At 46.6% G+C, this 25282-nt stretch overlaps 3 protein-coding genes across 3 annotated transcripts; 2 read left to right on the forward strand and 1 right to left on the reverse strand.

Moving 5' to 3' along the window:
• The first annotated feature begins 5244 nt into the window (after nt 1-5244).
• Nucleotides 5245-17025, forward strand: SRSF9 (serine and arginine rich splicing factor 9). The gene is made up of 4 exons (XM_069961262.1): nt 5245-5504; nt 5657-5826; nt 15998-16170; nt 16404-17025. The coding sequence occupies exons 1-4, from the start codon at nt 5305-5307 to the stop codon at nt 16539-16541; spliced, it is 681 nt and encodes a 226-aa protein (XP_069817363.1). The 5' UTR covers nt 5245-5304; the 3' UTR covers nt 16542-17025.
• GATC (glutamyl-tRNA amidotransferase subunit C) lies at nt 16939-23218 on the reverse strand. Its single transcript, XM_069961263.1, has 5 exons — nt 23087-23218; nt 22961-23008; nt 17870-18039; nt 17461-17564; nt 16939-17117 (listed from the first exon to the last, which is right to left on the reverse strand). Exons 1-5 carry the CDS (start codon nt 23201-23203, stop codon nt 17053-17055), a joined length of 504 nt encoding a protein of 167 aa, XP_069817364.1. The 5' UTR covers nt 23204-23218; the 3' UTR covers nt 16939-17052.
• Nucleotides 23219-23224: 6 nt separating this feature from the next.
• TRIAP1 (TP53 regulated inhibitor of apoptosis 1) lies at nt 23225-23940 on the forward strand. Its single transcript, XM_069961266.1, has 2 exons — nt 23225-23519; nt 23592-23940. Exons 1-2 carry the CDS (start codon nt 23373-23375, stop codon nt 23679-23681), a joined length of 237 nt encoding a protein of 78 aa, XP_069817367.1. The 5' UTR covers nt 23225-23372; the 3' UTR covers nt 23682-23940.
• Nucleotides 23941-25282: the final 1342 nt, after the last annotated feature.

The raw sequence follows: 25282 nt of genomic DNA on the forward strand, positions 1-25282 counted from the left end.
TGGACCCAGCCAGTCCCACGGCTCAGACCATGGCAAAGTTAATCAGCCAGTCACCAAAACCCAGAACAAGTACCACAACCACCAAATTGGAACAGGGCCTACAGGAAAGGGTGAAGGTCAATGGGGAAGAAGCAAAAAGACTCACCAAGCTAGATATGAAGTGAGAGACATAATTTAAGAAGAATTGTAGTTAAATAGAAATGATACAGAAATATTTATAGTGACTACCAGGGGTCAGCCATCCCATCCCCTGTGCATGAAAGATAAATTGGGATGGAGGCGTCCCTATATCTTGGGACCAGAACACCAGGCTCTGTATGGTACTGCCAGTCAAACATGTACCTGAGAGAAGATTAGTGTATAAATAGATCTTATATTAATGATTGACCGACTGAAGAAAAAGAAGAAAAGAGAGCCACTAGTGTCCATGTAGGTACTCACATGTCCACCATTTTATATGACACTTCATATCCCCCGAATGTCTCTTATATGCAATAATACCCTATCAAAGGTCCAGAACCCACAAACTGCTGGGACCATTCGATCAAAGATATGAGCTGAATCCCAATTGCTCATTAAGTCCACTTGGGGTCATGGTATTCAAAGTGACGATCCATTTCGTTTCAATCTGAAGTAACCTCCGTTTGATATCGCCACCTCGTACTCCCAAATGCACCTGATCAATTCTTGTTACTGTCAGTCCCATGGGATTGTCCCTATGACAACGTAAAAAATGTCTAGGGATTGGTTTCAATTTCTCAAATCCAGCATCCCCCCGTTCCTTCAACAGTCCTCCTGATGTCGCGGATGTGTTCCAGAGTTCTTGTTTTCAATTTCCTGGATGTCATCCCAATGTATATAAGACCACACGGACATTTGGCCTGGTATATTACCCCTTCACTGTTGCAATCTATATGATGCACAATCCTGTAGCTTCTTGAGCCTGTGGATTCAAAAAAGGTTTTTGAGACGTTCATATACTTACAAGCTGAACATCCTCCACATTTGTAGCTGCCCCATTCCGGCCCCCTGGACCCAAAAATGAACCTAGAGCGGGGAGGTACATAGTGCCTCTTTACCAAGGTGTCAGCTAAATTTTTGCTCCTTTTAGCTGTGATTCTGGGTGAATTGGGGATGTAGGGGATAAGGTCCTTATCCTGCTTGAGGATGGGCCAAAATTTGTCAATTATACCTCTCATCTCCCGCCATCGGGTATGAAAGTTGGTACTTAATCGTACCCAGGGTTGTCCCTGTGGTGACTGACCCCCTTGTGTACGTACTCTTGGTCGTAATAGTTGTTGTCTGTCACTGGCTTTAGCTCTTTGGTAACCCCTCTCTATGTCCTGATCTCTGTATCCACGTTTCCTGAATCTTTGCTTTAAAGGGGTAGTGCGGCGCTAAGAAATTAGCGGCTGAGCATAGTTATGACGCGGCAGAGGAAGGCCGGCATGAGGGACGGCAGGAGCGGGTCGGCTGGCCTCCCGAAGATTACATTACTGTCAGAAGACGGCGGATCGACACGTATCAGGTATGTATAATGCACTACACTTCCGGGTCCACAAGCGGGGTCGGGGAACACGGGGAAGGGGGCCATTCACATACATAACATACATTACAAAGTTGTATAACTTTGTAATGTGTGTTATTTTGTGAATAATTTCTTAGCGCCGCACTACCCCTTTAAGTGATTTTCTTGTCTCTCGAATTCCATTTCAGAGTCACAGATCCTCCTGACTCTAAGGAATTGTCCCGTCGGTATAGCACTTATAGTATGTTTGGGATGTGAGGAGGAGGCATGTAGTAGTGCATTCACACTTGTTTCTTTTCGGGGTACTGTTGTGTGCAGATATCCATCATCGTCTACATTAATCTTGATATCCAGGAAGCTAAGGGATTCACATGTCACCTCATGTGTTAAAGAGGACCTGTCACCCCCCGCGCCGGGGTGACAGGCTCCCCACCCCCAGATAGATCTCCTTATACTTACCTCATGTCGCCGAGTCCCGCTGCCGGAGCCGGTCCCGGGACGGAGATATCCCGGTGAGAAGCCGGCGCGCGCGCTGTGGAGATGAGTCCAGCGTCCATAGAGAATGAATGGAGCCGGACTCATCTCTGCTGCGCACGCACGGCTCCATTCATTCTCTATGGACGCTGGACTCATCTCCACAGCGCGCGCGTCGGCTTCTCACCGGGATATCTCCGTCCCGGGACCGGCTCCGGCAGGGGGACTCGGCGACATGAGGTAAGTATAAGGGGTTCTATCTGGGGGTCGGGAGCCTGTCACCCCGGCGCCGGGGGTGACAGGTCTCCTTTAACTTAATATTATATTTATTCCTATTCAGGTCCCCAATGAAGGCATCCAGGTCAGATCTGCTGCCCTGCCAAATAGAATATCATCAATATACCGGAGCCATAGCACAACAGCCTCACTCTTTGGGTAGCTGGATGTTGAAAATACTGTACGCTCAAAAAATCCTAGGAAGAGATTGGCATATCAGGGCGCACAAGTCGCCCCCATAGCCGCACCCCTTACCTGTAGATAGAACTGGTCCTTAAAAGAGAAGTCCGGACAAAATTATTTTTTTTATATGTTATTACTTATGGAAAGTTATCCAATTTTCTAATGTACATTAATTATGGAAAATGCTCATATACTGCTATTTCCCTTAATTTAGTGTATCAGGAAGTGTTAGAATTCTCTCAAAAGCAGTGACGTCACGACGAATGGTGTAATTCCTATGGAGTGTCCAGCAGGGGGCCCTCTATATATAGAAATCAATGAGTACCATTGACTTCTATATATAGTGCGCCCCTGCTGGACACTCTATTGAATCATTTGATGTGTATGTAATGTAATGTTATGCACTGTACTTTGTGATTGAATACATTTATGGAATACTTTGGGGAGTAAGTGTCCTTGCTCCCCAAAGTATCCCATAAATGTATTCAATGAACACATTTGCAGGGCACCGAGCAGGGAGGGAGAGAAGTGCCATCTACCTCCCCCCTCCCTTCCTGCTCGGTGCTGGGCACATATACACAGTACTACTCCCCCATTATCTGCAGATAATGGGGGAGTAGTACCTGTGCTATCTATGCCCATCATATCACCTCTGCTCACACAAGGGCCGCTCTTCATGCCCCCTCCTCCTCCGCTCCCCCTCCTGGCTTCAAACTATCGCGCCGCTGACTCCCACCCGCCTGCTCCTCACACTATCCCGCCGCCGCTCTCTGCTCCTGCATGCCGGCCGCGTCAGCCTTCCCCCACCCCGGCCGGGGACACCAGGAAGCACGGGGAGCGCCGTGCTCCCAGCCGGGGTGGGGGAGGGCTGACGCGGCCGGCATGCAGGAGCAGAGAGTGGCGGCTGGCGGCGGGATAGTGTGAGGAGCAGGCAGGTGGGAGTCAGCGGCGCGGGCAGCGGGGAGTCAGCGGCGCAATAGTTTGAAGCCAGGAGGAGGAGGGGGCATGAAGAGCGGCCCTTGTGTGAGTGGAGGTGATATGATGGGCATAGATAGCACAGGTACTACTCCCCCATTATCTGCAGATAATGGGGGAGTAGTACTGTGTATATGTGCCCAGCACCGAGCAGGAAGGGAGGGGGGAGGTAGATGACACTTCTCTCCCTCCCTGCTCGGTGCTCTGCTAATGTATTCATTGAATACATTTATGGGATACTTTGGGGAGCAAGGACACTTACTCCCCAAAGTATTCCATAAATGTATTCAATCACAAAGTACAGTGCATAACATTACATTACATACACATCAAATGATTCAATAGAGTGTCCAGCAGGGGCGCACTATATATAGAAGTCAATGGTACTCATTGATTTCTATATATAGAGGGCCCCCTGCTGGACACTCCATAGGAATTACACCATTCGTCGTGACATTACTGCTTTTGAGTAACACTTCCTGATACACTAAATTAAGGGAAATAGCAGTATATGAGCATTTTCCATAATTAATGTACATTAGAAAATTGGATAACTTTCCATAAGTAATAACATATAAAAAAAATAATTTTGGCCGGACTTCTCCTTTAAATGTGAAGTAGGTTGTTCTTTGTATATATATTTTTACAGGTTGTGTGGCACAGCTTATAGATATCTGTACATTTGCATGATATTATAACTTTTAGGTATTTTCCTCAGACCCCATCTATATAAAATACTATTAGTTGAATTAATATTGGACTATTTACTTATTTTGATTGTCTGTCCCACTTGCCCTGTATATACCGGTACCTAGTCCCCCCTATCCGTATCTTAATGGGTGTTTTTAATTATTTGGGATTTTTGTGTCAATAAAATGGATATTTAATATATATTTCTGTATGTTGTTTCTGCATATGGTTGTGTTCAGACTGACCTATAGAATAATAGTGTCATGTCGCTGTTACCATATAGTGCATTACGTAGACACAGGAACCCCCCAAATGTTACCATATTGCATTCTTTTGTACGATTTCACCTATTTATATCTTCATAAATAATATATTTGGGGTTCCATCATACATGTTATGGTAAAATGAATGACGCCATTACACAGTACAACTATTCCTGTAACAAATAAGCCATTACATGGCCTTGTAGATAGAAAACTGAAAGTGCTAGAGCTCTTAGAAGGGGAGGAGGGAAAAACGACAACGCAAAGATCAAAATTTGCGCGGTCCACTGGGTCATTTTGAGCCTGGTCCTCAAAGGGTTAAAGGGGAACTCCGGCAAAATGTTTTCTTTCAAATCAACTGCTTCGGCCGTCCAGGCATGATGGGAATTGTAGTTTTGCAACAACTGGAGGACCGAAGGTTCCCTACCCCTAATATAAAGCTCACTGGTTAACTGGTGACCATTCCCACTGTCCTCCTGTCCAAGAGAGCTGCTGCTGCCAGGTTTAGGCTATGTTCACACATTGCAGTTGTGTGAAATTGTGGAAGACTGTGTTGCAGTGTTTCAACCCCCTCAAAACTGTGGTAGAGATTCAGCAACCAATTCTCCCCTCTCTGCCTCCTGTCTCCTGCTGGAGGCCATCACCCTGATTGTGTAGGCTCCATTGTCTTTCTATGGAGGTCCATGAATGACCCTTAGGGATCAGCCACATGGCCGCCACCGCTACGGTCACGTGTTCCCGGCTGCTGCGGGAGCCCTATCAGGAGATACTACGTCCTCCTACGTCACCATCCCTTCATGGCGCGCTCCAGTATGACGTCCCCTTTAAGGCGCGCTCCCGCGGGCACTTCCGCTTCTGGGTACTTCCGGTGCTCTCCCGCCGTGCTCCGCGCGGCCGGTCACAGGAAGCGGCAGGATGTCTGGCTGGGAGCGGGAGAGTAGTGCACGGGGCTCCGGGGATGGGCGAATCTACGTGGGCAACCTACCGGCAGATGTACGGGAGAAGGAGCTGGAGGAGTTGTTCCATCGGTACGGGAGGATCCGGGCCATCGAGCTGAAGAACCGCGGGGGGAGCGGCGCTGCAACGTTCGCCTTCATCAGCTTCCAGGACCCGAGGTGAGTGGCGCCCCCTGCCCGCCCGCCCGGTGCTGCCTCCCCGCCGTGTGGTGCCGCGTGCTCAGGCTGGGGGCTTCCGGGTGCTAGGCCCGGGCTTTGTTATGCTGGGGGCGGGGGGTGTGCCGCCTCTCATCCCTTCTCTTCTCCCTCAGGGACGCGGAGGACGCCGTGTTCGGCCGCAACGGATACGAGTTTGGTTCATGGCGGTTGCGCGTGGAATTCCCGCGATCAAACCGGGGCTCAGGGGGCGGATACGGAGGAGGACCGCGTGGGAGGAACGGGCCCCCTTCCCGGCGATCCGAATACAGAGTCCTCGTCTCAGGTAACGTCACACAGCCGGGCTTCTGTTACTGTGTATGGAGGGGTGAGGGGGCAGGTGTGTGGAGGGGTGAGGGGGGCAGGTGTGTGGAGGGGTGAGGGGGCAGGTGTGTGGAGGGGTAAGGGGGGTAGGTGTGAGGGGGCAGGTGTGTGGAGGGGTGAGGGGGCAGGTGTGTGGAGGGGTGAGGGGGCAGGTGTGTGGAGGGGTGAGGGGGCAGGTGTGTGGAGGGGTGAGGAGGGTAGGTGTGTGGAGGGGTAAGGGGGGTAGGTGTATGGAGGGGTGAGGGGGCATGTGTGTGGAGGGGTGAGGGGGCATGTGTGTGTGGAGGGGTGAGGGGGCATGTGTATGGAGGGGTGAGGAGGGGGCAGGTGTATGGAGGGGTGAGGAGGGGGCAGGTGTATGGAGGGGTGAGGAGGGGGCAGGTGTATGGAGGGGTGAGGAGGGGGCAGGTGTATGGAGGGGTGAGGAGGGGGCAGGTGTATGGAGGGGTGAGGAGGGGGCAGGTGTATGGAGGGGTGAGGAGGGGGCAGGTGTATGGAGGGGTGAGGAGGGGGCAGGTGTATGGAGGGGTGAGGAGGGGGCAGGTGTATGGAGGGGTGAGGAGGGGGCAGGTGTATGGAGGGGTGAGGAGGGGGCAGGTGTATGGAGGGGTGAGGAGGGGGCAGGTGTATGGAGGGGTGAGGAGGGGGCAGGTGTATGGAGGGGTGAGGAGGGGGCAGGTGTATGGAGGGGTGAGGAGGGGGCAGGTGTATGGAGGGGTGAGGAGGGGGCAGGTGTATGGAGGGGAGAGGAGGGGGCAGGTGTATGGAGGGGAGAGGAGGGGGCAGGTGTATGGAGGGGTGAGGAGGGGGCAGGTGTATGGAGGGGTGAGGAGGGGGCAGGTGTATGGAGGGGTGAGGAGGGGGCAGGTGTATGGAGGGGTGAGGAGGGGGCAGGTGTATGGAGGGGTGAGGAGGGGGCAGGTGTGGAGAGGGGGCAGATGTATGGAGGGGTGAGGGGTCATGTGTGGTCCGGGTATGGTGGGGTGAGGGATCATGTGTGGTCCGGGTATGGTGGGGTGAGGGGTCATGTGTGGTCCGGGTATGGTGGCGCTGCTGTATCCCGGTGAGTGGCACCCTTTGTCTGTGTACCCTGCGTGGCCACCACCATGTCACCCTGTAGCTTCCAGTCCTTCCCGGTAGTCTGCAGTGTTGTGTTCCTGTAGGGCTGCAGGCACTGAGAATGGAGGGGCTTTTCTTTCTGTAACCTCTGTGCTGTTTTTTTTTTTTTTTGCTAAATCCTGATTTATTAATATGTAAATTAGAAGGTTTGGTGCCCTGAGGGCGGGACTACCCCTCTTCACCCATCTGGTGCGCCCCTCATTCAGTCATTCTTTGGTGCTCTGCAGAGATGAGTGGCAGATTACACAGTGCTCCATTCACTCTCTCTGGAGCAGCGCTCCCCTGTGTCTGGCTTTTGAGCTTTGCTGAGCGCTGCTGCATGCGGAGGACATTTCTCCTCCATGTTAGTGATCGGCAGGAGTCACAGTGGTTGGATGATTCCCACCAGTCACCTGTCCTAGGAGATGACTGCACATTGTGGGAATACACCTGGGTCACAGTAGGGATTGGTACTCAGCGTGTCTCTCTTATTAACCTGAATGGGCGACATGTAATACGCAGCTTACCTTGTGGTTGTGCTGGCAGGTTTCCCCATAGGCCACAGCTGATTCCCTGCTAGAATCCTAGTAGTTGCTCAAGGATTGGCTTATTGTCTGGTGTCTTGTCCCCCGGCCCATTAACCCAATTGGAGCACTATAGGGGTGTTCTCAGAAAGTCATCTCCTATCCATGGGGTAGGGGATAATAGCAGATAACGGGGGTCCAACCTCTCTGGGCCTCATCAGTTCTCTCAAGAACTGATGACAAATGTCCTCGATATGAGCGGCATGTCTAGTGCTGAAGTAAGAATAACCCTTTTAAAGTGGTACTACAGCCAGGACCCCTTTTTCTGCAATTCCTGGGGAGTGGGTGGGGGAACCATAATGTCCACTTACCTCCCTGGTGCTGCTGCCAGCTCTTGTCCCCTGCTATGCGGACGCTCAGCCATTAAGCGGCTGTATTGGTGTCCGGCCTCTGCTGCTGAATGCCTGAGGGGCTGCCGTGTTACATCTCAGGACCAAGAAGCAGCCTGGAACCGGAGCAGAGAATTGCGGGTGGCAGCCCTGAGGCCAGGGAGGGTATTGGATGTAATTGTTCTCAGCCACCCCCAGGCATTGCTTAAAAGTGTGTGGGAGGGTCCTCTATGGAGTACCCCTTTAATGCAAAGAGCTGCCCTCATATATAATACCATGGTAATGCTGTCAACTACCCATTACAGAATGAACAATACCTATAAATACTTGTGCTTTGTCCTAGGGTTTTGCTTTTTAATATAAGCTAATTGAGTTCATTGTACAATGGATCCGGCACATTATCAGGTAGATATGCTGTTATGCACAGAAAGCGGAGGCTGAGACTCTGGGGCACCTCTGTATTGTGATCGATTAGTCACTGTCGTCTGTCAGGTTTCTCTGAGGTGTTTGTAGCTTTGGTGGATGCATCGCTCTTCTCACCGCGCCGTGTCTCCTGTCTAATGTGACCTGTGCAGGCAGGAGGCTCAGGAGCTTTTTATTCGGATAGTTATTACTGACAATTTTAACCTCTTAGAGACGATATATGGTTTACAGGAGCTGGGTGGTCCCTGCTTACAGAGTGCATGCGGCAGGTTATGGCTGCATATAAAAGGCAGGTTCAGACTGAAGTCATACATGCCGTGATCAATACTGATCCGAAGTGACAGATGCCAAGTAATCAGACATTGTGCCCGCTTATTTCTAAATAAATATATAATATATACTAGAAAATGTACCTGGCGCTGCCCGGGTATAAAGTGTCAGTGTGTTAATTAGATTTATTCTAAGGTGCCCAGGAGGCCAATCTATGTCCTTGTTTTTTTTGTTTAAGGGAAAATCTCCAGTAGCCCTATATGCCTCTATATACCCGACAGTTCTGCACTGTTTATGTAAATTGTAGCTTATGCACATTAGAAATAAACTGTAGAAGTTGGTGGAGGTGCTGTATACCTGTAGTATAGAGTTGGTGGAGATCTTGTATACCTGAAGTATATAGTTTGGGGGTCCTGTATACCTGTAGTGTATAGTTTGAGGGTCCTGTATACCTGTAGTGTATAGTTTGAGGGTCCTGTATACCTGTAGTGTATATAGTTGGAGTTCCTGTATACCTATAGTGTATAGTTTTGGGGTCCTGTATACCTGTAGTATAGAGTTGGTGGGGGTGCTGTATACCTGTAGTGTATAGTTTGGGGTCCTGTATACCTGTAGTATATATTTGATGGAGGTCCTGTATACCTGTAGTGTTCTGTAGTATATAGTTGGGCGGTCCTGTATAACTGTAGTGTATAGTTTTGGGTCCTGTATACCTGTAGTATAGAGTTGGTGGGGGTGCTGTATATCTGTAGTATAGAGTTGGTGGAGGTCCTGTATACTTGTAGTGTATAGCTGGTGGAGGTCCCGTGCACCTGTAGTGTATAGTTTTGGGGTCCTGTATACCTGCAGGGTCGTATTTACCATTAGGCACTCGTGGTCTGCCTTTGGCAGCACCTTGCATGGGCGCAGCACCAGGGAGCAGGGGGAAGGAAACAACTTTTTAATTTTTTTAAATATTTCTAGTCTTCCACCTCCTGTTCAAAGTTGCTTTGTGAAGGGGGGTATGGTAGTCTTTTTAAAGGGGGGTATGGTAGTATTGGTCAGGTCTGGTATGGCAGTATCATCCAGTCACAGTGTGGCGGTATCGGTCAGGTCTGGTGTGGCGGTGTTATCCAGTCACAGTGTGGCGGTATTGGTCAGGTCTGATATGGTGGTGTGGAAAGGGGGTCTACCAGTTATTACTGTGGATGTTGTGAGGCAGCTTCCCTAGCAACCATTGCTCCCTGTGAAAATGAAAGCAGTAATCCTATTGGTTGCTAAGGCTCCAACTGCCGTGTCTGCTGCAGCTAATTATATCACCTGTGTTTGCAGTGAGGAGATTTTCCCATTCATCTCTATGGGGCGCCGCTCTTCCCCCTCCCCCTCCCCTCCTGTACATCTGGCGGGGACGGGACCTTCGCTCTTACCTGCCCAGGCACCCAATGTATCTGTGGGCCAAATTAGGGGTCAAACGGTTCAGGCGTTTGGAAGTCCATATGAGACAGACTGACTTTCATTTTTATGATAGATATATATATATAGCATTTTTTTTTCTATTTTCCTCCTCAAAAACCTAGATGCCTTTTATAAAGTGAAAAATAACAGTATACATATAAATGGTATGCACATCTGTTTGGACTTTCCATTGTCCTGCTTTATTATAGGTGGAGAACAGCTAAGGTGACACTATGCCAGACACCACCAGCACCCATTGACTATAATGCGGTCTGGCGGTTTATTAGATAAAAAAGCACAATATGCAGCACTATTTTATCCGAGATGTCATCACAACCAACAATTAAGCAGGCATGTATGAGAACAAATGAATCCAAGCATTGTACCCCAGGGTTAAACCGATAATACTGATTGATTTATGGTACCCTATCTGAGTGCAGGGTAAACCAGTGATAGAAATGCTGAGTGGATCAATGTATGACTTGCTGCTATGCTGGAGGACTGACCCTGTGCCACAGGTTGACAGCTGTCTGCTTTTATACTATTTAGGCATACAGCTGCCAGTCAGCAGCCGGTGGGCAGAGGGAGCTGGTGCTCATGAATATCAGGGACTGAGCGCGTTCACAATATGAACAGGACTACAATGTGCTCCACTAGGTGTCTTCCATATTCTTCAGCATCTACAGAACAGCTGAATAGGGCGGTTTGTGATACTCCGGATGACTAGTTTCTGCTGTCGTCAGATAGAAAAGCATAGGCCCGGTGATTGTCTCTTTGAGCTGTCAGCTGCAAATCATGTACCAAACAGCAGACCCTGTTAGAGCAAGGAGACACATGATATATAGCACACATCCGTCTGGGTTTCCATAAGGTTAAAAGAAATACTTTTATTCACTGTTGAAAAGTCAGAGGCTTTCCTGAGCCCCCAAACTGCAATGTGGCTGTAATGGCTAAATTGTCTACGTCATGGAAGCTCAGACAGATATATGAAAGGTCTTCTTGCTTTACCAGCTGTCTAACAGTGTCAGCAGCCCGGAACCTGAATTGTAGATGACAGACTATATTCAGAGATGATCGAATTTACAGCGAAGCACTTAAGGCCCTATTCCACGGAACGATTATCGTCCGTATTCGGACGATATCGGCCGCTACGGACGATAATTGTCCCGTGAAATAGAGTGCAATGATCAGCCGACATCGTTCATGTCGGCTGATCGTTGCAGTCGCTTGTTTTTCAACATGTTGAAAAACAAGCGACTGATATAGCAGCGATCTGCTGCCGTCGCTCCGTTGAATAGGCGCATCGGCAGCAGACGCTGCTATATCCTATGGGCTGCCCAGACGATCAGCGATCATCCAGGCAGCTCCTCGCCGCCCCTCCCGCACTCACCCGCTCGCTGCAGCCGCGTTGAATAGCGGCGGCAGCGAGCAGGGAATGAGGAGCAAACGAGCACGTGTAATAGGCCTTTTAGTCAGCTCCTCAATCTGCTTTTCAGCTGGCTGCCTTTGTAATCTGTGCCGCTTTGCCCCGGGTGCCTGAAAAGCTGGATCCAGTCCTGGGAGAAGTTTCACTTTGTTTCTACTGTAAATTCGCTCATCTTTACAATGAGGATTTAAAGGGGACCTGACAACAGATTTCTGCTGACTAAGGTAAAGGTGGTGTACAATAGGGCATCTTACCTTGAATTAGCAGACATAACTTTATTTAAATGCGTCTTTCCAGCACTGACATAGAAGCTTTTAAGCAAATTAGGAGATAAAGCCCATGGGGACCCCCAGGAAGTCCTTACTTGTTGGATTGTTGGCCTTTTGCAGCCCAGTATCACAGTATGACACTGGCCGTTCCGTGATCCAGCCAGGTCACGGAACGGCTAGTCTCGGAGAAGATCATCCCATCCGGTACTGCAGTACCGGCCGGATGTTTTTTAGGGCCGCAGAGTTCTAATGCGGGCGCAACTGTGCATGCCCGCATCAGAACTCTCCACTGCAAACAGTGTGCACTGACAGGGTTGTTTGCAGTGCCGCTAGGGATCCCGGTCGGAGCGTATACTATGTGTATACACTCCGGCTGGGATTCCATAGGGGGCAACTGAATGTATATTTTCGTATAAATCAGATTGCAACAATGGCCGTAGTTATACGAAACTATACGTAGTGTGAACATAGCCAAAGCTTATATCTCCATGCTGGAGAAACAAATTAAAATAAGTTCTATCTCCTCATTCAGGGTAAGAAGCCCTATTGTATACGGCCTTTACTCTAGTCTGCAAAAAGCTGCTGACTGGTCCACTTGATGTACCACATGAGTGTGTAAATATCAGAAGCCATACTATTAGAAGGAGATGTAACTTATGGAGACAACTCAGACTGCAATACCAGTCCATCCAGTGGAGCCATATTTCAGTTTGTATACAGTTGCAGAAGCATATACAAGTCTGTCGGGTGTTCTCCATTGCTTGGTTGTCACAGGGCAAGAACCTGTGCGCTTTTATTGAGAAACTGAGCAATGGTGAATGCCCCATTGGAGGTCTGTGTCCTAATGAATTTAATACAAACCAAAAATATCTGCACAAATTATTTATTGTATCCAGAGGATGGGTCATCTGTATGCTCAATTGGAAAACCTCTCAAGGGTGCATTAGACATACTCTTTTGCCCAGTCTGACATTGGTGTGGAGACAGCCTTCAGAAGGCAGTGTGGGGTACAGTTACTGAGACAACCGTATGATCAGTATATATTCTGCATAGGTTCTGTTATAACCCCTTAATGACCTCTGACGTATATTTGCGCCATGACGCCGCTACCCATGATTAGAGAGGGGTTGCGCTGTGACCATGATCTGAACTGCCACATTTCTGGCTAAATTATTGAAATGCAGCTGTCGATACTGACAGCTGCATTTAAATTGAACTAAACTTAGAATGAATGGAGCCGCGTCATAGAGGGGAGGGAATTCCCTGCCACTGGGGCGGGCCGGCCGGCCTCCCGTGCTTGAGCACCGGCCGGTTCCGGTGCATAGAACGGCGCAGTGCACGGGAATCGGGCCTCGGTCCAGAAAACGGATCGCGGTGCCGGCGCCGTTCGATCCGTGGCTTTAGGTTAAAGAGGCTGTACCTGGTGGTACATCCTCTTTAACAACTGAAAAGTTTAGTTCAATTTAAATGCAGCTGTCAGTATCGACAGCTGCATTTCAATAATTTAGCCAGAAATGTGGCAGTTCAGATCATGGTCACGGTGCACGGGAACCGGGCCTCGGTCTGGAAAACAGACCGCAGCACCGGCTTCCCCGTGCCGGCGCCGTTCGATCTGTGGCTTCAGGTTAAAGAGGATGTACCTGGTGGTACATCCTCTTTAAGGGCATTGGGGGGAGATTTATCAAACATGGTGTAAAGTGAAACTGGCTCAGTTGCCCCTAGCAACCAATCAGATTCCACCTTTCATTTTGCTAAGAGTCTGTGAGGAATGAAAGGTGGAATCTGGTTGCTAGGGGCAACTGAGCCAGTTTCACTTTACACCATGTTTAATAGATCTCCCCCATAGTGTCTTTTTTTTTTTTTTTTTTGTGAATATAAGTTTTGCCAATTTTTTGGGACTAAATTCTATTTATGAGCAAGTGTTTGACAGATGAATAGTTTTTTAGATGCAATTTAAAAAAAACTGTCTGGCAAAAATCTTTTTCTTTCAAATAAACTGGTGTCAAAGTTATATAGATTTGTAATTTACTTCTATTTAAAAATCTTAAGTCTTCCTATACTTATTAGCTACTGTATGTCCTGCAGGAAATGTTTTATTTTCAGTCTGACACAGTGCTCTCTGCTGACCTTTCTGGCCGAGACTCAGTTTTCTATGAATCCCCTTAGAAAACCTCTCCTGCTCTGGACAGTTCCTGTCTCAGCCAGAGATGTCAGCAGAGAGCACCGTGTCAGGCTGAAAATAAAACATTTCCTGCAGTACATTCCTGCAGTACATACAGCAGCTAATAAGTATAGGAAGACTTAAGATTTTTAAATAGAAGTAAATTACAAATCTACATAACTTTCTGGCACCAGTTGATTAGAAAGAAAAAGATTTTCGCTGGACAACCACTTTAAGTATTCACTTAATTTGCGCTCAGTTTGTCATTTCTGCAATAAAAAAAAAAAAACCTAACAAACAACTGGAGGCCTATGTATGGTCAGTAGCAGGTCATTTTTTTGTGCAATTCTGCAGGTTTTATTCACATGTATGATTTGTAAAATTAGTCCGATTTGGCCAGGTACAAAACCAGAGGAATAATCTATAGAAAAATTGCACGTTTAAGACTTAATAGTAAATGTTCCCTTGGTGATCAGAAAGTAATCGTAACATGACAAATGATCTATAAATATATGTCCACAATATATTAAATTTGTAGAACTCTTGATAAATCTGGACCCTAGTGCAGTGCCAATGCCTGTAATGCCTGCCAGACCCCACCTAAAGTTGTCCTTGTTTATTTGCAGATGACCTGCAGTACTCCTCCGGCAGAGCTTGCTGTTGCCAAGTGTTCACTTGTTACTAGAGGCTTTGTTGGTAGGAGGGCATCCCCAGGGATTGTTTTAGGCTCATTATGCATGACAATGGAAACCGATGCAATGGTTGTGAGCTGCAGTCTGTAATAGGACGGAGAGAGTGTGCTGCATCGCTGCCCTTAGAGGTTACACATTGGAGGTTCCTAAAACACATTATTGTATTATAGAGATATAAAAATATATAAATTTGTAATTGTGCTGGTACAGAACATTGGTTAGGTTCAGCAATAAGATCATATAGGTTAATATTGAGGATATTCACATAAAAAGTATTTTTTATAATCCAATTATCTATAAGTGGCACAGGTGACTTTACCTTTGGAGGGCCTGGATAGTCTTTATTGCATATACATGGCACATTGCTTGCGTAAAAGTGTGTGACCTATTGCATACTCCCCATACACAGCAAGCAATTGTATTGTCGATACTCTGTCACCTCACTGCCTGCGGTGCTGGTGACTCAGGCTGCTTCCACAAATGTACTGACTCTTCAGATGCATTAGAATTTTTAGGGGAGGCGCTCAGTATTTTGTGTATTCACCAGAATACCTCTTGACAGGGGAACTAACAGAAGGTTAGAAGTGTCTTGTATGTGCTTGACTGTTGTATGCAAGGACACACTTCATCCATATTAGTTATATGATTTTCCTTTAAATCTTCACCCCCCCCCCTTATTTATGGATGTTATATTGGGGGCTTCCGAATTAATTACTGGCCTCAAGAGGCAATGTTTTCAACATATAGGGGGAGATTTGTCAAAGGGTGAAAAATTTAGACTGGTGCAAACTGGCCACAGCAACCAATCCCAGCTCCTCTTTCCTTTCACCAGAGCTGGAAGCTGAGCTGTGATTGGCTGCTGTGGACAGTTTGCACCAGTCTAAATTTTATACCCTTTGATAAATCTCCCCCATAATGATCGTCCTGAAACCAAAGAATATTGTAACTTTAGGGACCATTGTACAGTGTTTGGCTACCTTCAGCAGTACCAGTACTTCATCTCCAGCAGTTGCAGAAGTTGGATGGCATGGTGTGTGTGACTGCTGTTTTATTCAAACGGGTAATTGGGACCAGAATTCTTGTGATTGATTGGAGACTCCAGCTGTTGGACCCCCTGCTCATCACTTATAGAATAAGTTGTAATTTTAGGATAACCACTATCAGGAGCTTGTAACTTTGTGCTTTATAGAGGCAATCCGCTGGCTTCCATTAAACTGACTGCTGGGAAAAGCTGGATCCAGTCCTGGGAGAAGTTTCCCAGGACTGGATCCAGCTTTCCCCAGCACCTGTGCTGGAGTGGCAGTTAAATGGAAGCTGGTGGATTGCAGATATAACTAAGTGCATTGCTTTACTACTGTAAATTTGCTCAACTCCATCCCTTACTTCCCTACCCTCTCTTTTGACCGGCAGAAGCCATTTCTTTACAATACAATTTTGTATATTTCAGGTCTTCCCCCATCGGGGAGCTGGCAGGATCTGAAGGATCATATGCGGGAAGCTGGAGATGTCTGTTATGCTGATGTACACAAAGACGGAATGGGGATTGTGGAGTTTATCCGTAAGGAAGACATGGAGTATGCTCTGAGAAAACTGGATGACACTAAGTTTCGTTCTCATGAAGTAAGATAGTGACTTATTGGTTACATTGTAAATCGCAGGTGTCAAACTCTGGCCCTCCAGCTGTTGCAAAACTACAGTTCCCATCATGCCTGGACAACTAAAGCTTTGGCTGTCCAGGTATGATGAGAATTATAGTTTTGCAACAGCTGGAGGGACTAAGTTTGAACCCCCTGTATGTAAATCGCTGCTTGTACTGAGCTGTAGAGTAAGCTAATGTTTTTGGTATTTTGCAGGGTGAAACTTCCTATATCCGTGTCTGTGCAGAAAGAAATGCCAGCTATTCACGATCCAGATCCCGCTCTAGAGGCCGTGATTCTCCCTATCAAAGTCGTCGTTCTCCCCGTTATGCCTCCCCCTTCCGACAGTACTGAGCTGCCACACAGGGACACTTTCTATGAGTTTAATTCTGAAGACCATCTGCTCTTACATTCCACGACTGATGGATTTCATCAACTGTCTTTTATACCATTATTTTCTGCCCGTATTAAGTTTTTTTTTAATTTTATTTTAGGAGATGTGTGCTCTTTGCATCAGATGTTTATGGTTTCTTTCAATTTGTCATCTTTTAAGGAGGCAACAGACAGTATTGTGCCTAATCTGATGTTTGACTAAGTGTGCAGTGAGTGATAGGTATACGGGATAAAACAAAAGGTGGAATGCTGTGGCGCTGAGACAAACATAAGGGAATGTTCATGTTTGTCTTCTATATAGACCTACTCCCACAAATTTGTTAGAACAATATTATTTGAAATAACTTTTAATCCCCGATGACGTTTGTATGTGTTTCCTTTTATTATGAAAGTGTTTCAGTTAAAATAAACATCTGTAGCTGTCCTAATAAAACAGTGAGATTTCCTACTGCCGCATTCTTTATCGTTCCGGTCACAGCTCCTCGTCGGGGGGAGAGAGGTAGATATTGTCCTCCATTGCTGGTAGAGGAATGTTTCCTGTTGGTATATAAAGGTTTTAGCCTAAACCTAACACATTTTTGTATGTATATATGTTATCAATACACTTAGACATGAGCGACTCTACAGTAGGAACGAAGGGAATCGCCTTATTCCTATCTGCATTCTGCTCATCAGACTGCGGTTTTTGAAGTCTGCACCTCCCCGGGGCAAAGATGGATCCAGTCCTGGGAAACTGGAAGGTGTTTCCCAGAACTGGATCCATCTCTTCCAAGCACCTGGAGAGGAGTGGCACAGAGTGATGAGAATGCAGATACGGATGAAGCGATTGACTTTATTCCTCCTGTAGATTTGCTCATCTCTATATACACTCTGTAAATACCTGGAGGTGCTACAAAATAATCTTCAACGACAGTCTTTGCATTTCCTAGCAGAAATTCTGCACAGTTTCCAGCTGTTACCGTGTCGCCTCTCATGTACAGTTCCCTATGACAAAAGAGCACAATTACCAAGTTTACTATGAACTAGAGATGAACAAAGCAAAACGCTTTATCTCAGCTGCCTTCTAACTCACTACCGCTCCATTCTGGGTGCTGGGAAAAGCTGGATCCAGTCCTGGAAACTGGGAGAAGTTTCTCAGGACTGAATCCAGCTTTTGCAGGCACCTAAGGAGAAGCGGCACTGAGTTAAAAGGCAGCCGGATGATGAGTGATATGCTTAGTACTGTAAGTTTGCTCATCTCTACTATGAATCCTTGGGGGGGGTTAGAAGTTCTGATTCTGAAACCATACCTGTCCTCCAACACTGATGATAATGGTTCCACACCTTCTGTGTTAACATTGTGTAGCTGATTTGCAAAACGGATTGCTTTCTCCAGGCGCTCTACCCCTTCTTGGTTCCGAAAGTCAACTAATGCCAGACGCTCTAGATGATCAATAACCTCTGTAGATACGTTAATGTTCTAAAGAAAAGAAAAAAAAAATTAAAACCCGTTTTATTGGCACCTTATAAGTATTTTAAAGAGGATGCGCCACCAGATACGTCCTCTTTAACCTGACACAGGGATAGAACAGTGCCATCACCACAGTCCGTTTTTCGAACCACGGCCCGGTTCCCCTGTACAGCGCCGTTCTTTCCACGGTTACCGGCCAGTGCTCAAGCACTGGAGGTAGGCCGACCCGCCCCCAGTGGGAGGGAACACCTCCCCTCTATGACGTGGCTCCTTTGATTCTAACAGAGCCGCGTCATACAGGGGAGGGAATTCCCTCCCACTGGGGGCAGGCCGGCCTACCTCCAGTGCTTTGGCACAGACTGGTAACCATGGAAAGAACGGCGCCGTACGGGGGAACCAGGCCGCGGTTCGAAAAACGGACCGCGGCACCAGCTTCCCTGTGACGGCGCTGTTCTATCCCTTTGTCAGGTTAAAGAGGATGTACCTGCTGGTACATCCTCTTTAAGGAAAGACAGCAGCTTGAATTAACTTGTTTGGCCTTTGGTCACACATGCAGTCATTAATCATTTGCGCTCAGGGTAGACCTACACACACTGGATCTGCAGCAGATTTCACACTGCAAAATCAGATTACACCAGCTGGTACATACATTACCTGCTGCTGCTTGCTTCCAGGGGTCTGGACATCCTGCTCAGCCAATCGGGGGAAGCGCACTGACTGGCTGAACGGGACGTCCAGCTGGGAACCCCCGAAGCAAGGCAGATCGGTAAACAGGTAATGTATGCTTCGGTGGGGGGGGGCTTAAGGGAGCTGTCACTTACATACTCACAGCGGGATGTCAATGCCTCTGCGAGTATGTAATCTGATTGAAAATGCTGGAATAGCAGGAGGTGGACTGCCGCATGCCAGAGTGCTAAGCAGGACAGGGAAAGAACCCTTTCAGGAAAGTAATAGCATCTAATTTTTCATTATTTGTTTTAAAGCATACCTCCAGATGGGCTGGCTGGGTTTAAAAAAAAAAAAAAAAAGATGAAGCACTATAGTAATTTTTCTAAACATGTTTTAAAGAGACAGTCTGTCCCCTCCAAACCACATGTTGAGTCGAATAGCTACTTTTAATCAGTGATCTGATTTGGGGGTCTGTTCGGCATGTGATGCAGTTATTGTTCTAAAAAACAACTTTTAAACTTGCAGCCCTGTGTCAAACAGCCATGGCCTAGAGCAGTGCTTCTCAAGCTGTGAGGCGCCCCCTAGTTGTTGGTGAGGCGCAGCTGAGGAGTCAGTATTCACAAAAGTGACTATAAGCTGCACAGGTCTTTCCCTAAATGCAACAATCTTTGGTTAAGGAACATTATTGACTCATTTTGTGCTTATTTAATGTTATACAGAGGTTAGGAGACAAATGAAGGGTAGACTGAACAATAGTTTATATCTTTGCATGGACTTCCATCACAGATGGTGAGGCCCAGCATCTTCTTGGTGAGGCCCTGGCATCATTTAGTCTATTAGGTGAGGCTCCAATAGAAAAAGTTTGAGAAGCACTGCTCTAGAGTATCTGTGCCCTAACTTTGCACCCTCACTCCTTCCCACCCTCTTCATCATTAGGAACGCCACTGGCAGGATTTTTCCTATTCCTCTGCACAGGTGCCGGTGGCATTCCTAATGATGGGGAGGAGGGACAGAGAGGCGATGCAAGCCTAATGCACAGACACTATAGGCCACAGCTGTTTGCCACAGGGCTGCAAGTTTAAAAGTTGTTTTTAGGACAATAACTGCATCACCTGCCGAACGGACCCCAGGACGGATCTTGGATTAAAAGCAGCTATCCGAAAGTACAAGTGGTTTGGGGGGGGGGTCAGATTGTGGGTACAGAGTCGCTTTAAATTGATTGCTAGAAAGTTTGATTCCCCCCTCTCTGTGTGTAACTATGCATTAGAATGCCAAGCTTTCTGTGCCATAAAGTTACGCAGAAAACTGTCTCCTAATAATGCAGTTATGAGTTATATGTTGCAGGGAAAACTGGAGCTTGGACGTGTATTCCAGCACTGGAATCAAAACTAATGTGATAAAAATCACTGGATTTACACTTTAAGTGTAACTACCATTTTTAAAAACTTTTGCTATATCCTAGCCACATGTCAGAAGTGCGTATCAGTCAGGTCCGGCTGCTGATCACCCAGCCAATCTCTCTGCCCCTTCATCTATGCTACAGCGAGATGAATTCCGTAGACTGCTCGTATTCTGATATGTCACTATGACATGTCGGAAGTTTTTAAAAAAGGTGGTTACACTTTATGGCTTTGTTAACACAGATTTATCTCAAAGATTTTTGAAGCCAAAGGCAGGAATGGACTGAGCAGAAATCTCAGTCTTTCCTTTATGACCTTTTGTTTGTTGCTGGCTTTGGCTTCAAAAAATCTTTTTAGATAAATCTCTGTGTAACAGCAACCCTACTCTCTGGCCTGTCTGTTTTAACAAACACATGCACTATGCATAAAATAATTCTACATCACCTTTTTTCTTTTAAATTTAGCTCTGATATGCTGGACGATTATCGCTCAAAAAATTGTTAGATCGTTCGGATTTGAACAATAATTGTTACTTGTAATAGCAGGCAACGATCAAACGACCAACGAGAAATCAGCCAGGAAAGACCGCAAGTAACAATCATTGCCTGTGTAATAGGGTGAATGATTACGAGTTTTCGTTATAGCGATCATTTGAGTGCTACAAAAATATGGCCACTTTCTTTCAGAGACAGCACTATTCTTGTCTCCAGTCCAGGTGCGGTTTGCAATTAAAGGCGTTATCCAGCGCTACAAAAACATGGCCACTTTCCCCCTACTGTTGTCTCCAGTTTGGGTGGGGTTTTGAAACTCTGTTCCATTGAAGTAAATGGAGCTTAATTGCAAACCGCACCTGAACTGGAGAAAACAGTAGGGGGAAAGTGGCCATGTTTTTGTAGCGCTGGATAACCCCTTTAAAGCTCCCTAGGTACGAACAATCAATCAAGCTTTTAAAGGGGTTATCCAGCACTACAAAAACATGGCCACTTTCTTCCATAGACAGCACCACTCTTGTCTCCACTTCAGGTGCGGTTTGCAATTAGGCTCCATTCACTTCAAAGGAACTAAGTTGCAAAACCAACACCCAAACTGGACACAAGAGTGGTGCTGTCTCTGGAAGAAAGTGGCCATGTTTTTGGAGCACCAATTTAAGTATCCACCCTATAAAGCAGATGACCAGATAAGGCACCAATGTATATTAGACAACAGAGGGCTCACATTTTGGCAATTTACCCATTTACAGTACTGCTTGTGTTGTGCAATCAGGAAAACCAAAATTTACTTAACAAATTTAAAATTTCCCGGACTCCATAGGCAGCACAAGCTTCCCTCCCTTGATTACTTGTTATTGCTATATGAAAAATACACTGGTTCCTAGTCTGGTGATCTGCCTTATGGCTTTGATGACACTATGGGGGAGATTTATCAAACTGTTGTAAAGTAGAATTGTCTTAGTTGCCACTAGCAACCAATCAGATTCCACCTTTCATTTGTGGAATCTGATTGGTTGCTAGGGGCAACTAAGACAATTCTACTTTACAACAGTTTGATAAATATCCCCCCTATGTGTAAACAAAGCCTATAGGATGGATACTTAAAGGGGTACTCCGGCAGGGGGACATTTTTTTCCTGATACCGGGGAGTAGGTGGCTAAGGGAAACAACTTCCACTTATCTCTGTGTAAACTTTTTTTTCACATGAACTGGTGTTAGAAAGTGCCAGAGATTTGTAATTTACTTACATTAAAAAAATCTCCAGTCTTCCAGTACTTATCAGCTGCTGTGTACCGTGCAGGAAGTGGTGTATTCTTCCCAGTCTGACACTGCTATCTGCTGCCACCTCTGTCCATGTCAGGAAGTGTCCAGAGCAGGAGCAAATGCCCATAGAAAACCTTTCCTGCTCTCCAGACTGGAAAGAATACACCACTTCCTGCAGGACACACAGCAGCTGATAAGTACTGGAAGACTTGAGATTTTGTAAGAATTACAAATCTTTGGCACCAGTTGATATAAAAGAAATATATATATATATATATATATATATATATATATATATATATTTTATTTTTTTGCTGGAGTACCTCTTTAGCCTATGTGCTGCCTACAAACTCTGGGAAATTATTATTATTTTTTTTACATAACTAATAAAATTAGGCTTTTTCGTGTCACGTTTTTTCCTATTCATTCTCCATCCCAAGAGCAGAATAGCATGAGAGGTTTCTGTCATGGTGTAATCTGTGACAGATAGGGATTAGGCTTTAGGGTGCTTTTACACATGGAGATTTATTTGGCAGATTTTTGAAGCCAAAGCCAGGATTAGATTTGAAAAGGAGAAATCTCAGCCTTTCCTTTATGACCTGTTCTCAGTAGTCTGTTCCTGGCTTTGGCTTCAAAAATCTGTCAGATAAATCTCTCTGTGTAAAGGCACCCTTACAGGTAGTCAATGAAACACACAGGTGGTCATTGTGCCCACTGCCCATGATTTTCTAAGGGTGTGTTTACACAGAGATGTATCTGACAGATTATTGAAGCCAAAGGCAGGAACAGACTATAAACAGAGAACGTGTCCTAAAGGAAAGGATGAGATGTCTCTTTTCAAATCCATTCCTGGCTTTGGCTTCAAAAATCTGTCAAATAGAGTCCACAGGTGTCAAACTCAGGCCCTCCAGCTGTTACAAAACTACAATTCCCATCATGCCTGGCCAGCTAAAGCTTTGGCTGTCGGGGCATGATGGGAATTGTAGTTCTGGAGAGCCCGAGTTTTACACCCCTGCTGTCATAGCTCAGTATGGTAAACAACAAGCTCCACACTGCTACATAGGTGGCTGCATAAACTCATTCTTGTCAGTGATGGAGTGCGGTCACCTGTGTGTCTGTGGCTGGTTCCTGGCTCCAGGTCGGACTCTGCGGTACCTGAAAGGTAAAGTAAACAGGTTACCGCAGGCACTTGCCCCCCCAGTATACCAGTACATATCCCGGTGTTACCGTTACCTTACTCTGTACTGACAGGAGGCGCCTGCACTCTGCTGTCCGCCAGCAGCGGGTAGCTACCGTTCTCAACCACATCTCGAGACGCGTACGTGACGTCAAATTCAACGCGACCGCCATTACGCTAACGTGACCTTGACAAGCGCCGCGGCCATTTTTGATAAGGGCGCCTCACTAATAGCGCTCTCCGCCTTGCCCTACGATAACATGGCGTCTGCAGCACCCTGACCTAGGTGGAGGGTTGTAGTTGAAGTTCTACTTGATTAGTTGTAGGTTATTTACCGGCAGTATGAACAGCGTGGGGGAGGAATGTACCGATATGAAGCGGGAATACGACCAGTGCTTCAACCGGTGGTTCGCCGAGAAGTTTCTTAAAGGGGAAGGCAGCGGTGACCCGTGTAACGACCTGTTCCAGCGCTACCGACACTGTGTCCAGGTGAGGGAGCGGGCTCTCGGCTTGTAGTCGGGGTTGTCGGGCTGTTTCTGACGTGTCTCTTGTGTTCTGCAGAAAGCAATCAAGGACAAGGAGATCCCGGTAGACGGAATAGAGTTCATGGGACCGAGCAAAGACAAACCGGAAGCTAAGGACTGCTCGTGACGGATGAGGGGCCCCTGACTGTGGCCCCGACCTCTCACTTCTGCTGCTTGTTTTCTACTACTGTAAGGACTGGTATGGGCCCCAGAGGCCATGGCGTGTACCCATCACCCATACATGAGGACAGGCGGGCATTGCCCCCAGGGTCTGGCTCAGGAGGGGCTACAGTCTCCTGGAAGGAGCAGGTTTTTATTTATTTATGGAGGTGATGGAGCTTTTTATTCCTTACTGTATAGAACAATAAAGGACTTCTATCTCTTTACATCTAGTGTATGGTGGGAATGGCGCTTATGTGTTCTGAGAGCCCATAACAGGGGTATCTTTAAAGGGGTACTACGGCCAAAATCTTTCTTTCAAATCAACTGGTGTCAAAAAGTTATATAGATTTGTAATTGACTTCTATTAAAAAATCCCAAGTCTTCCGTACTTATCAGCTGCTGTCTGTCCTGCAGGAAGTGGTGTATTCTTTCCAGTCTGACACTGCTGTCACCTCTGTCATTGTCAGGAACTGTCTGGAGCAGGAGAGGTTTTCAATGGGAATTTGCTGCTGCTCTGCACAGTTTCTGACATGGACAAAGGTGGCAGCAGAGAGCACTGTGTCACACTGAAAAGAATACACCGCTTCCTGCTGGACATACAGCAGCTGATAAGTACTGGAAGACTAGAGATTTTAAAGTAGAAATAAATTACAAATCTATATAACTTTCTGAAACCAGTTGATTTAAAAGACAAAGATTTTCGCTGGACAACCCCTTTAAAGAAAATATATCACTTGACAGTTTTTTTATACTGCCTGGTCGGCGCCAGTCCATTTTTTTAAAAACACCACCTGGTTTCTGCGATCTGCATTGTTTTTTTTATGTGCAGGGGGGGCCCAGCGCCCCCAGTGTATGGATATCCCCTCCGCTCGGTGATGCACCTCCATCAGAATCAAGTCTTAACATGTCACTGAGCGGAGGGGATATCTGTACACTGGGAGTGGCGGGCTGAAGTGCGCATAAAAAAAACGCAGATTGTGGGAACCAGACGTTTTCAAAAATCAACCGGGCACCATGATGTATATGCGCTGACAACGACCAGGTAGTATACATTTTTTTTTGTTAGTAAGCAAAGTATTTCCTGCTTTGTACTTATTATAGTGGCAGATCTGTGTAAACGACCCATAGCAACCAGTCACAGCCGTGATGCGTTGCTATGGCAAAAGAACGGAGACAGTGTTTCCTTTAGACAGCTTCATAGATATCCTCCATTGGTCTTTATTAAAACTATTGCTATGCTGTTAGTGTCCTGTGTAGGGTTTTCTCTCCGCAGTCCACAATCTGAGCAGCTCTGAAGCTCCCATTGACTTCAATGGGAGCTCCTGCGTGTAACTGTGACATGTCCCTTTTCTGCACGGTTCCCCATCTCCCATTGCAGCCGACAGTTACAATGTATGGTTTGTTATGGTGGAAATCAGAACAGTTTTCATTTCATAGGCTATGGAGTAAAGTTATACAAAAAGAAATTAAGTTCCAGCAACTTGTAGTAGAAGACAATTCTCTCTTATTATGCTTAAAACCAGCAATGTGTACAGACTAGAGTTGAACAAACTCGAGTGTGCGGCA

The sequence above is a fragment of the Dendropsophus ebraccatus genome, chromosome 3 (genome assembly GCF_027789765.1).
Source record: "Dendropsophus ebraccatus isolate aDenEbr1 chromosome 3, aDenEbr1.pat, whole genome shotgun sequence".
Lineage (NCBI taxonomy): Eukaryota > Metazoa > Chordata > Amphibia > Anura > Hylidae > Dendropsophus > Dendropsophus ebraccatus.

Excerpts from the sequence above, each read along its gene's own strand:
- GATC (XM_069961263.1), bottom strand. The coding sequence starts at position 23,203 with ATGGCGGTCGCGTTGAATTTGACGTCACGTACGCGTCTCGAGATGTGG. Across the intron at positions 23,009-23,086 it reads TCCTGTCAGTACAGAGTAAG|GTACCGCAGAGTCCGACCTG; the intron begins GTAACGGTAACA and ends TTTACCTTTCAG. Across the intron at positions 18,040-22,960 it reads AACCAGCCACAGACACACAG|AACATTAACGTATCTACAGA; the intron begins GTGACCGCACTC and ends TCTTTTCTTTAG.
- TRIAP1 (XM_069961266.1), top strand. The coding sequence starts at position 23,373 with ATGAACAGCGTGGGGGAGGAATGTACCGATATGAAGCGGGAATACGAC. Across the intron at positions 23,520-23,591 it reads GCTACCGACACTGTGTCCAG|AAAGCAATCAAGGACAAGGA; the intron begins GTGAGGGAGCGG and ends TGTGTTCTGCAG.
- SRSF9 (XM_069961262.1), top strand. The coding sequence starts at position 5,305 with ATGTCTGGCTGGGAGCGGGAGAGTAGTGCACGGGGCTCCGGGGATGGG. Across the intron at positions 5,505-5,656 it reads ATCAGCTTCCAGGACCCGAG|GGACGCGGAGGACGCCGTGT; the intron begins GTGAGTGGCGCC and ends CTTCTCCCTCAG. Across the intron at positions 5,827-15,997 it reads ATACAGAGTCCTCGTCTCAG|GTCTTCCCCCATCGGGGAGC; the intron begins GTAACGTCACAC and ends TGTATATTTCAG.